Here is a 13,290-nt window from a genome sequence, read left to right on the forward strand (position 1 = left end):
TATTTAGAACACAAAACCAAAAACCCTTTTTAAAACAAAACTGTTTGCAGATGTCATTACTTAAGAGTGTTGTTTCTACAAGATAAAGAATTTCCAAAAGTAGAGCCTCAAATTAAGAATGTATTCTGTAAAAACTGAGAGGTCACTTCAGTTAACTAACTATAAGGAACAAAAGCACTATCCGAATTATATAAATGTAATGGGAGAGGTAGGCAATGGGTCTTCTGCTAAAACACCAATAAGATTTCAACGTAGAAGTCATCAGTTCCTCACCCCGAAGCAATATTTTCCATTACTGTAATAGAGTACATGTGAGGCTGCCTTTGAAGACGCAGTTAGTGTAAAATACTATTGTGGAAATGCTAACTGGGACTCGGCATTAGGAATCCATCTTGCTTGTTCTGAAGCATCTGCATTGGCTATTCGTCTATGTTCAGGTTTACATTAAAGTGATTATGCCCACTTTTAAAGTTATTTCTTCATGGCCTGGGACATATTTGACCATTTTCTTCACATGAGTGCCTTAAGATAATCCTCAGAGACTTTGGATACCCATCATGTATACAGGGCTGTATCTGACCAAGCTGCGTAATGCCTTCTGCTTGCGTAATGGGACTTCCTCTACTCCCTCACCAATCTGCTGTGAAGAGTTGGAGGAAACCCCAGGATAGATCTGGGTGGAGTGCAGCATCACATGGGGCAGAGAGGCTGTTTTGTTGTTCAGGCAGAAGTCCTTGCACTAATAGGATGGCTTTGCTAGATACAACCCTTGGTGGATTATGATTAGGGAGCAGCCTTTTCTGTTACAGTCCTAGTTATGAAATACCACCAGGAGGTTCACATTTGCCTACTCTGACATCATCTTAGCACCAAAGTCTTTTTTTACTATCTCAGGAATGTTAATGGCATGCTTTCATCTCCAGTGTCTGTTTTTTTTATAATGCTTTTTTTTTAAAAAAATGCTAGCTTTATTGTTATTTTACTCAGCTTTACTTATCTTTGTATAGCTGTATTTTATTGTAAGTTGCTCAGGGAAAGGTGTCTTTTTGGCAGGGTGGGGTATAACACCTTGGAAATAATGAAATGGAGAAAAAAGTTCCTATATGCAGCTTCATGTACTTAGCAAAGAAGAACACCGCAAATGAAATGGGCTGGCACAAAGGCTAAGTAAAATATGCTTATACTGACCTGGATCCATTCTTTCTTCTCTTCTTCTGTCCTATAAAATGCAGAAGAGACATACATGTTGTATACATGTAGCATATTCAGTAGCTGTTTTAATATCTGCAGTCTTATAAGCAAATAATAGTCTTATTCATCTCTACAGTAAATTCGTGTTTTGTTGCTGGAATCTGATATGCCACCTATTCTAAACTCGGCAGCATATAATTGAAAACTACCCCTTGCTTCCCCTCTACCTTATTTATGATTCAAAACAATAGAATTTACTAGAATGAATTATTTTACCAATTGCTTCCACAGCCTAACATTCCTTGCTCAAAACATGCAGAATGAATGAACAAAATTCTGTACCTAGCTTGTAGCTCCAATGATCTCTTCTTTCCTGTTATTGAGAATGTATGAGCCACGTTTTGCTTGCTGATTTCCTGGACCTAGGAAACCAAGTATATTTTGCTATACTTTAAAATGTAATTTTCCAAACACTTTTAAGATTACCAAACAAACCTCTACTCTCTCTAAATAAACAGCAGCAACTATTAATAATAATGAACTGTTTGTTTAAAAATAACATCTAGTGTCTACTTTTTAATGACAATGCTTTCAGAGGCATTATTTACACAAGGTTTTTTTTTCTGAGATACAAACAAGGTTTGCCAGCGGTAAGGTGCAGAAGCAGTTGGTGGAAGAGACTTGAACTCTAACCTAGACTGTATCTGCGACTTGTCTAGGCATGGAGAAATGTATGGGTCTACATCCACTATGTTTTAAGCTCAGCGGCTTTCAAGTGGCACTGATGGTACTGCAATGCCGAAGGAGAAACTGACTGTGGCTTTGTTGTTGTTATTGTTTGCACAGTCTGCAATACTGCATACTCATTTCCTGCAGTTCCATCTTCAATAACAGCATGTCATGTTCCGCCTTCCACGTTGCCTGTGTTTTACTTTGCTTATGCATCTGGGGATGGCCAAAAGGCTTGTTTCTCAACAAGAGTGACAAATCCTGAATCATAGAGTTGGAAGGGAACCTGAGGATCAACTAGTCCAACCTTCTGCAATGCAGGACTAAACAGCTGTCCCTTATGGGGATCGAACCTGCAACCTTGGCATTATCGGCAGCACGCTCTAAACAACTGAGCTATCCAAGCACTGTTATAAAAGTATATTATAAATGCAAGCAAACAAGATACAAACCTGCAATCCTGCAATATCGATCTTTTCTCGCACACTGAATTTCTGGCCTATTAATCTCAGTTTGGGCACGCAGTACAACACCATGCTGTTAAACTGCAATTGATGGAAAATTCTTGTTATCGTATGTGGAAATCACTTTAATATTCAGCCACACCCTTCATTATAAAATCAGTAAGCATAGCCACACCCTTAATTGCAAAATCAGTTGTTATAGTTCATTTCTCCAATAAAGGTTAAAATTTCTAGCACTGTGGTGTGTGAAATTTATCAGGAATTCGTTTTTATAGCAACAGCTCATGGGGGGATTGAGGAAAGCTCAATTTTGACTGTGAATCATCTACCTTCTATGAATTGTGATTTATTATTATTATTAAATTTCTTGGTCACTTCATCTTGCCCAGGGCAACCCAAAGCAACTTACAACCAAACAGACAAACAAACAACACCCCACAATAAATACATTAAAAGCAAAAGGCAAAAGAAACACATTAAAAACATCCTGGCCATGAACAAAAGGCCACAGGCCTGGTTACAGGGGGGGGGGGGAATTGCCTGGCAATAACTATGAGTGAAATTCAATGCCACTGCCAGACAGAATGACACCCCCCCACCACCCTCTTCTCCACACACACTATATTGGTTGTTCTCCTACTCACCCACCCCAGAGCCAATTTCCAGGGAGGGGAAATACCCCTTGTACAAGCAAACATCCTCATGCAGGGCTTGTGACAACAGGAGTCAGGTGAATCCTGCCCTATACCTGCAATGTACAATATACCTGTGCAAAACCAACCCACAACATGCTGGGAAGATGCCAGAGTGTTTTCCAGCAGATATTTCAGTAGTATTCTCTGCAGAACTATAAAAATAAGAAAAGCTTTCTATGTCACATGTGGACTCACACAGAGAGTATCTATGTGTGGATATTATATTCAGAGAGCCATGTCAGAAAATCAACAGCTAATGGCTGGCTGGGCCTGACCTCAGATTTCCAAAGTGCTGCTCCTGTTTTTTGCACAAAATGGTTGACGCTGTCCACTGTTGAGCCTGTGGCTGTTAATGATAATTTAAAAGATTATACTTAAGTCTGGTGGCAATGGGTTTGTCAGGTTAATGTCTGTGGACTATTTAATATTCAGCAGCATAATACTCTGGGGTAAACTAATAAAAGAAACGTGCCAATTACACAAAACCCAAAGCATCATCAAATACTGGTATGGCAACAGAAAGAACATTTTCTTTAAAACAGAACAGAACCTGCTTTTGTGAAAGGAGTGTACATGTGCAATACAGAGCAGACTGCACCAGCAAGACCTGACCAATCAGATCAAAGGAGACTTTGTGTCTACAAAGTAGGTGAACACTTTACTCCAGAGAAATGAAGTAACTCACCAGAAATAGATACCTATCCTGAGCGGTGCCATTCTTTGCTGACAGTTTCTGAATATGCCCTTCTTTAATCAATTCATTGGCTGGGTTAACAATATCCTCTTCTCCTCCAAGGCGCTCATACACTTCTAACAGCTTGTGCATCTTTTCCTACAAGCACAAAAAGGAAATGCCAACTCAGCTAACAGCTAGTCTTTGTCTATTGCTTTACGATACACACACTAGAAGAAAAAAATAATTCAATTAATTAACAGGGGAAATGCTACTTACTGAAGAATTACTAAATACTGGTATTAAAAATAATAAAAAAATGAACCAACAAAAAAATACATGAAAGAAGAAATGAACAGTGCAAGTCCATGGTTTTTCACAGCCTTAAAAAAGCAACCATGAAAACAGAATGCACTCTAGCAACATAAAGCATTTAATCCTCTCTATTTTAATCATCTCTTGGTACTTCATTGCATTGCCACAGAATCCCAAATAGCTCTTCTGTCAAAGTAGTCAGGAAATTGATTCCCAAGATCATAAAGAAGATAAAATTCTAGCCCTCATAACAGCAGTAATAAGAGCTGGAAACTAGAGAAAGACACTTTCATGGGGATCTGATGTCCACATATGAATTTTAGCAAGTAGGGGCAGCCTTATATGTGTCACAAAGGTCTGTACACCAATTACCAGTGCAGCCATTAAATTTTTCCAGACAACCAAATTCTTCTCAGGGTAGACCCATTGGCATTGAAGGACGTGAGGTAGTAATGTTTATTGATTTCAACAGATCTATTCTGAGTACAACTAGTACAGTGGTACCTCACGTTAAGTACTTAATTTGTTCCGGAGGTCGATTCTTAACCTGAAGGATCACTTTAGCTAATGGGGCCTCCTGCTGCTGCTGTGCCACCTTATCCTGAAGCAAAGTTATTAACCTGAAGCACTATTTCTGGGTTAGCGGAGTGTGTAACCTGAAGCGTATGTAACCCAAGGTACCACTGTATGTTGCTGTTGTTGTTGTTGTTGTTAATCCCCCACCCCATTTTCCCTGACATAGTTCAAGGTGGCTTACAAGTACATTAAAAAACACTAAAAACAATAATTAAAAAACAATTGAACATTGATAGGATTAAAACTACACACTACACAGCTTCCTTAGCAACTGTTCCCCATGCCTTGCTATATGTGTGTGTTGCAAGCTGCATGGTTTCTTTATTATTGCCAGCCTTTGATCCCATCCACTTGGCACTCAGAGCACTGGCAAGATAAGAGACCCTTTGAATGCAAATGTTCCCTACTCCTGTGCAAGAATAATGGTGTCTCAATAAAGAAGATGGAAACACCTCTGAATCTGAGAAAGAGAAAAAGCCACAACTACTTCCTGTAAAGAACGCCCAGAGTGAGAAACAAGTGGGTTCATTTAAAGCATTGCCTATAATTATTTCTAATAAAAACAGAAGTGTTGCTGGGAGGTAAAATTAGACAAGTAAATATGTAACGTCTAAAACAAACCTTGCATTTTCTTTAAAATGTTTTCAAGAGAAGGCAGGATGATTTTATTAAATAAACACATACACAAAGCTTGGATCTTATAGAAATTGTCTCGGTATTGTGTACACACACACACACAGAGAGAGAGAGTTTTATGGATTTTCAGTGTTTCGGCACGATTACAAAGAAGTATTGCTAATCTTTGTAAATGTTCTTATTGCAGTTAGTGCATACATTGCCATTTTGGAAACCAGACTAAGCCTGCCTTTCAGAGTTTGACTAACTGAGATGTCATCTGCTCAACCACATGAACATTAGCACTTAGAGAAGCTCTGCAGGTATTGAAACCAGAAACTTCTGTAGGCAAAGCATATGCTCTGCTGCTTATTCCATCATTGTTACATTTCTTATAGGATTTTTCACTTGGCAGAACGGGAATGAACCTTAGGAGCATGTCCACTTGCCACACTATAAATAAACTCATTGTGAGTCATGCATTCATTTGCCTAATGACGAGAATACCTCCTGCCCCCCAGGTATTAGGGTCACAGGCAATTGCAATTTCACACAACACCTATCTCATATATGTTCATATTCATATATGGGTAAAAAATGTAAATATATGGACCTGCTCTCTGCCATATATAGGGTCAAATCCCCTAATTGGCCTGTTTCATTTGCAAGAACAACGGCTGAATATTTAAAACTTATGAACATTTTTAGAATACACAGGAAAGAAACTACAACAAAAGATGAGTTTTTGAAAATGGCTACATAAATTAGTATCAGTTACAAGAGAGAAAATGCCGGGGCGACGGACCTCATATACATAAATAATAGATAATAACTATAGAAAGGCACTAATTTATACTTCAGTTTGATCTAGAAAGTTTGAATAAGTATGAAAAACCAACATTAAGTCTTCATGGAGTAATGAGAAAACCACTGGTTCAAATAGAAAGTTCAGTTAATGGCTCAGGTGATGATTCAGTTACACAATTTCTACTCACCATCTTTCGGATGGCTGCGTTTGAATGGTTTGCCGCAGTAGAAATGAGCTCCAGTGATTCTGCAATAAAGCAGCAGCAGTTACACATTCTCAAGATCGTTATCAGTTAATAGTGCAGTTTTTTATTTCCCTGATGTGTACAGCATTTCTGCAAAAATGCGGCTGCACATAAATGACAGATTTGTAAGGACAAATCCATTGCATCATATTCCTGTGCTTGTGAGGGTCAAGTGTGTATGCAAGAGTATTAACATAGGACACATTTTTAAAAACTGAAATAAGTAGCACAGATAACTTGCAACTTGTGTGCATTCAGATTTACATGCTTGGCAAAAGAATTTAAAAAATAAATAAAAAGGGGAATGAGGGAGGGTGTTCCAGGAAAAATGACTTTGGCAATCCTACCTGCCATTGAACCCAATGTGTTTTGACTATATGCGCTTTTGGTTTTATGTGTGATACCCAGAATGTAACTATCACATGAGTTGAGAGTCCCCTGTATACAGTGGGCAACAGTAAATTACCCAGTAAATTACCAAGAGAGGAAAGCATGCAATATATGAACAGTTATTTTGCTTAGGCACAATTTTATTTATACAACTTCCTGTGCAGGAACAGGAATTTCTTTCCCCTAATTTATGGTTGGTGTTAATGTAGGTTCTTAATGTTCAAGCCCAGCCTCAAACACCTCTCTGAAGGTGTTTCACATCTGGAACATAATTTGTGCCTTTTCTGGTTGTGTGCTTCCAAGGCACATATTCATTATATAGAAGGAAGCTGTCTTTAGCAAATGCTTCTCTTCAGTTGCCCAGAATCAGCATAAGGAACTGCAAGTCCCCTTTTGTCTGTACTTTTCTTTGTGGAAGGAAACCTGCAGGGGAACTGATACCACATTAGACTTTCAGCCAGTTAAGCATACAAAGCAGATCAAGCAAGACTGGGCGTATGGCAAGCTAGAGGAGGAAGGCTTGCTTCTCTGTCCCAGCACATGCTGAGTCTATATATATGGGTGCATGAACTGGCCTGGATACTTTTGAACAGGAAGAATCCTACATCCAACTCATAGCACCAAGGGGGGAAATGGCCAAATATATGTTTTTTACATGTAACACATAGAATAATGTATTGTGGCATTCAAAATATATAGATCAGCAGATGGGAACCTATGCCACTCCACATTTATTTAATTATTATTCTTATTGTTATTAAATTTTATATATCTCATGATCACAATACAGTTTGCAATATAAAAACACAAAAATGGTCACACAGTCTTGGGTTGATGGGATTTGGAGTCCAACAACATCTGGAGGGCACAATTTGCCCATCCCTGAACTACATGGATTGCTACCAATCAATTACTTTAAGGATCTAAACCTAGCATCAATTGTAACCCACTTTCTTTCTCCTTGTCTCAGATTCCTTTCTAACTCCCATGCCCATTGTTCTCCCAGCTCCATTGCCTCTTGAGTTCCTGCCTCTTAGTTTACCCATTTCCAATGATATCTTCCTTATACCGAGTCTCCTCTCAAATCTATTTCTGTCCCTGTGTAAAGTTGAAATCCTACCCAATCAGAAACTTCAGTTTCTCTCTCAAAAAAGTTGGCTGGCAAACAGTTGAAATGTCAGGAAACGTTATGCGCCATCATGACACTTCAGAAAACTGGTGTCAGAAGCTTCACTACCAGAGAATAAGTTGATTGGAACTATCATTATCATGCAATAGGTATGAATCAGGTGCTGTGCACCAAGTAAATAAGAAATGATACGTTTGGTTTAACAGGTCCACAAGAGAAATCCATCAAAGAGTGGTGTTGTCAGATTTTGACAAAAGAGGAAAAGGTTTAATTTTGAAAAGCTATAACATGATGCATATTTATGCCCCCACACAGAATAAGATGCTGAACCATGTGAATGAAAACTGTACATACTTTCAGCATCTTTTCGGTCTAGTGACTCTTCAGGAAGTTTTTTAAGGTAATCCTTTAGGAGAAGCTCATAGCGTGGAATTCTCTGTACAGGTTCCAGCATGTGATGCTGTAATGTCAAGTTTCCACATATTTCTTCTTTCTGTAATTAAAGGAAAACAGGCTGATTTTCTGAACAATTTTTTTTTCTTTTGCCATATCCATGTACTTATACCATTTAATGATGTAGGACTGTAGAAAGATGTTCATATGCTTAATTAGTCAGTTTTTTAAAATTATCATAAAGATGCTGGCGGTCATGGCAAGGTAAATACAGAATCAAGCAAAGTGTTCTATAGAACTGCTTTCAGATGTACAAATTATCATCATAATAAAAAGAGGAAGGAAAGGAAAGGACATTTAGTTACTATGTCATGCTGGATCCAGGCCTAAAGGCATCTCTTACTGATACCTTGGTTTCAACCTAGGCTCAGTCGAGTACAGCAGTCCATCCCCATATCTACTACCCAATTCATGTTTCCCATAACAGTATTATTTATTTCATTATTTCTCAGTGGTATATTCATCACAAAACAAAGAAGTGCGAAGTGTTGTATACAGAATAGACCCAATGGAAGGAAGTCAACATCAAGCTCTTCTGATCATTCCACGAGTGCAAGTATTTCACCTTACTGGGCAGAACAATCCCCTATCTCCTCCCACCACCCACTGTTCTGGGAGTTCTCAGGACCACTCTACCACCACCACCAGTCACTTAGGGAGCCGTAGGGGGCATCCAGGGGCAGGAGAGGGAAGGAGGCTCACTGTGCAGGAAGAAATCCTTGCACAGGGCTTCTGCTGCTGACTGGGACTCAATAGACAAATCCTGCCCATTGAAATTAATGGACCTAAGTTACACATGTCTATTAATTTAAACTAGTCTGCTCTAAGTAAAACTAACATTGGATTCAACTCAAAGTCTCCAAGTTAATTATGATGGAATACATTGATCAATATAATGACTATGCATGAAGAGAAAAACAGGTTTATCTTACATTATGGATTAATGCAAGCCAGCAAATGTTGATGGTTCCCAGTTAGAAGGTTGTAGCAGTTTTGTTTCTCCTCTGGTTCTACTATTGTAGGCTTAGCTTACAATACTCAGGCTTAGCTTAGCGTTATTTCTGAATCCAGGATCGTGGTTTATTTTGCTCTGGACAAACCATGACCTGAAACCAAGGTCTTACTGTTCACAGCTTACAGATAGGTAGCCGTGTTGGTCTGCCATAGTCAAAACATAGCACGCACACGAAAGCTCATACCAAGAACTAACTTAGTTGGTCTTTAAGGTGCTACTGGAAGGAAATTTTTTTGTTCACAGCTTGTCTAGAAGAAATAAACCATGATCTCAGGTTCAGACATAACACTAAGTCAAGCCATAAAAAGTGGCTTCTTCAAGGAAGTTATTTTCCTTTTAAGCCTGGCTTCAATTCAGAGTTTATAATAATAAATTTCATATGCCCATTTAATGGTTTATATTTATTACAATACTCTGTGTAAAACCAATGAGCTGGTCAGAGATCTAGCTGGCACAATCACATGTCACTGAAATCAACCCTGCCTTCCCTAAAAGGTTTTCTTGGCTACAGAGCTACACAGGCAGACCTATCCTCGCATGTGTAATGTCAACAAGGCATGGACTGTGAGAAGTACAAATGATTTATACCTGTATGTTTTGAATAACAGCTTTAAAAGGAACAGATCTCTGCATCCATGTGTTCACCATGTCCATTGCTCTGTCAAAATTCTTTACATATTCTCCATACATCTTCAGAAATGGAGCAAGTTTTTGGACGATGTCTCCGAGCCTTGGGTTTGTATTCCTGTAGACAGAAGAAATAACAAGACAAATTTAAAGAAAAACACGGAAATGGAAGATGACATCAGCTGGCAACTACAATTGCACATCCTATGTTGGAATGCAGTCTGATATAATTGATCTCCATAAATTACAAGTATAGTTAAAATGACGTGGATGGGGGGAAATTCTACTTACTCACTTGCATCAAAATTAAACACGAGTTTGAAAACAACACTTCCATTGTTTTGTAAACAAGTGCTTCTATTATTACACCATTTGGAATTCAAAATTACAAGTTTTGTAAAGGTGCATATTTGAATTATCTTGCATCAAGTTGTGTGGCAGTAAAGCTGCTAGCACGTTTGCCAAGCTAAGCAGGGCACAGTATCGTTTCAAACTGGATGAGGGATCGTGTGTTAAGATTCCTGGGCTGCAGGGTGTTGGACTAGATGGCCCCGGGGTGCCTTCCAATTCTACAATTCTACAGGCAAACACCAGTTGGAGTCTTCACAGAGGTGTATAGGGGGAGCAGCAGCAGCAGCATCCTGGCATTGGAGCAGGCAGTGATGAAGATGGGGAGCTCTAGAATGGCAGTGATGGCACCACAGACACAATGCCCCATTGCTAAGCTGCAGCTCCTCCAATCTCACCCCACCCCATCCTAGCAAGTACAGCGTTATTGCAAGCAGGGAGCAGCAATCACCCTGCCCCTTCTCAAGGACTGATGCTGTAGTTTCATAAATGTTTAGGAAATTGTATTCCCATTCTCTATGAAACTTTATTCTCTCTCCCATGCTTTAATACCCGGGACTGGCCAATCTGAATGATTTGGTGTCTTCTGCAATTATGGCTGCTATCAAATTATTCACATTTTTTGAGAACAAGTTAAACAGCAGTGAAGATTCACGAGGGACAGCCATGGTTTCACCTCTGTTCATTATGAAAATTCGTTTATACATATCTTTTGCCTGTCTTTTAACCAGGTTCTCATCCTTATGAGGAGCTGTCCTCTTACCCAAGGGCAGCTTTATTTCCTTAGAGCAGGGGTGGCCAACTCCCGAGAGACTGCGATCTACTTTCAGAATTAAAATCTGGCAGTGATCTACCACCCTTTTTAGGGGTTTTTAGGGGTTCCGGTCAAAGTTGTTGAGCTTTTTTAGGGAGGGGAAATGCCCCATTTTGTTGGGGTTCCGTTTTTTGGGGGGAACTTTTAGCGGGAACAGGAAACATTTAGCAGAACAGCAAAAAGTCTGTCTTACGTTACAGAGATCAGGAGAAAATACAGGCAGGGGAGAGGGGCCAGGGCCAGGTCTCTTAGGCAAAAGCAAAGGGAAATGAGCCCGCGATTGACAGCAATTGACTGCAACCTCCCGGGGATCCCAATCGACCTGTTGGACATCCCTGCCTTACAGGAACTCGACCAAAACTTTTTAGCGATCTAAATATATGTTTTTCAATAAGCGAAGTATACAATGTCTTTTTTAAGGACACGTCAAAGGGGCCTGAGCGCAGGCCTCACTGCATTTTTGGCTGTGGATGTGAATTAGTCACAAAAAACTAAACAGCTAGCTATCTCCACGTATGAATTCTTACTAGGGAATACTTTTACCAAAGACATTTGTGTGCTTATGGTGCAATTCTATTTCCCAGCCAAGGCTTTGACCCAAGGCTTTGTATGCTAGATTTGGAAATGGAGCTTTCACAAAGATGGGCTTCCCTGAGGCTGGCTCCAAGCATGCAGTTCAGATGCAAGCATGGAACAGTGCCTAATACTGAAAACAATGAGAAAGAGCATTGTTCCTGCACCAGCTGCTGATCCCTGCCTCTGAAAAGACAGAGGAAAGCAAAACAAGATAGAAGCTTGCGCTAATGTGTTGGCGAGGCTAAGTAGGTGCCATAGTTTCAGATGCAGCAGGGGTTTCAAAGCCAGTGAAACCACATGGTGGAACTATTTCAGGAGAGCCATCTCCTGAACTTTATTCTGTAAAGTTCATGGAACACTCAGGAGTGTTACGATGTGACATACAGATACATACCAATAACAGTGCATTATATTTTGTTGTGCTAGCATGTTACAGAAGTGGACGTTTTTAGTTTCTAGGAAATTCTTAACATAGAAACATTTGTTTGTAGTCCTTCATTTACCCACCACTCATCTGTAATCCTTGTTTTGAGCTCAGGCAGAAGAAACTGTTCGTGGAAGCGATAGATGGAAGAAATATTTGAAAAGATTCCTGTTACCACATCAGGTGGAATCCCCGCCTCAAACAATTTAGTGCAAAAAACCTGCACCAAAACACACACACAACATCAGAACCAAAAGTATATTATTTATACTAATTTAAGCAGCTGGATGTTGACAGATAACGGATATGGATTTTTGAATTTCTCCCCAAGATGTATTCAAGAGACATGTCTAGCTGGTTAGAAGGACTCCTCAACTAAAGACATCCATATATATTTCCAATAAATCTGCCACCTGCTTATTTCAAAGCCATTTGTTATGTTAGCCATTTAGAGTGAAAGCCAACTAAAGAAAAACCATAGATTTAACATATAAAGGTGCTTTACAAATATTTTCAAGTATCATTCTTAATTAACATTTGGCTAGACAAAAAAAACTAGTGAAAGAAATAAAAAAGAGGCTAAATGGAAAGGTTTCTTTACAATGTGTTCCAATTATATATTTTTCTACTTCCGCACAAGGCATTGCACAATTGGTTAAAAGACAACAGACATCTGACTCAGCTATTGCAGATAAATTTGACTTTTGAGGAAGTTAATTGTCCAAAATAACTACCACCAGCTATACAGACATACTTGTTCAAAATGAACTGATCTAGTAGAGAAAAATTAAGTTTTCTTACAAGTTTTTAGCAAGGCTAATTTCCCATATAGAAGTAGACTTACCTGATCCAGAAGATGAAGCCTTTTAACATAAGCTTCTTCCGTATGAAGAAGTTCACTTGCAATGTTAAACAGCTTCTGTGGCTCTGAACACTGCAGACAACATGAAAAAGGCAATGTGAATTTTCAGTCAAGATTACAAATGCTGAGGAAATAATCGTTTTCATATTATGTTCTTGCAGCTGATGAAGTGCACACTACCATTAAAAGTCTTCCATTTTACTGAGCTGATGAAGTGTGCATTTGGATGGTTCATGAATCTCTTTATGGATGGTGTATGTTTCACTGTTTCTCTAAAATCAATTTAGTACAGAGCAACCTCTTATAGTATAGTTACAACCATCTAATTTGCATATTTCACTC

At 39.1% G+C, this 13,290-nt stretch overlaps 1 protein-coding gene across 2 annotated transcripts in view; it reads right to left on the minus strand.

Moving 5' to 3' along the window:
- FGD3 (FYVE, RhoGEF and PH domain containing 3) overlaps positions 1-13,290 on the minus strand; it is a 106,522-nt gene that overhangs the window by 23,906 nt on the left and 69,326 nt on the right. For both annotated transcript variants that reach the window (XM_081898309.1, XM_081898310.1), the window contains 9 exons: positions 12,931-13,020; positions 12,170-12,306; positions 9,886-10,042; positions 8,184-8,322; positions 6,254-6,312; positions 3,765-3,911; positions 2,373-2,465; positions 1,534-1,613; positions 1,189-1,219 (listed from right to left, as the gene is read on the minus strand). In XM_081898309.1, the coding sequence (XP_081754435.1) occupies positions 1,189-1,219; positions 1,534-1,613; positions 2,373-2,465; positions 3,765-3,911; positions 6,254-6,312; positions 8,184-8,322; positions 9,886-10,042; positions 12,170-12,306; positions 12,931-13,020 (933 nt within the window). The remainder of the gene's footprint in view (positions 1-1,188; positions 1,220-1,533; positions 1,614-2,372; positions 2,466-3,764; positions 3,912-6,253; positions 6,313-8,183; positions 8,323-9,885; positions 10,043-12,169; positions 12,307-12,930; positions 13,021-13,290) is intronic.

The sequence above is a fragment of the Podarcis melisellensis genome (genome assembly GCF_964234715.1).
Source record: "Podarcis melisellensis genome assembly, chromosome: 2".
In the NCBI taxonomy this organism is placed as follows: Eukaryota; Metazoa; Chordata; class Lepidosauria; order Squamata; family Lacertidae; genus Podarcis; species Podarcis melisellensis.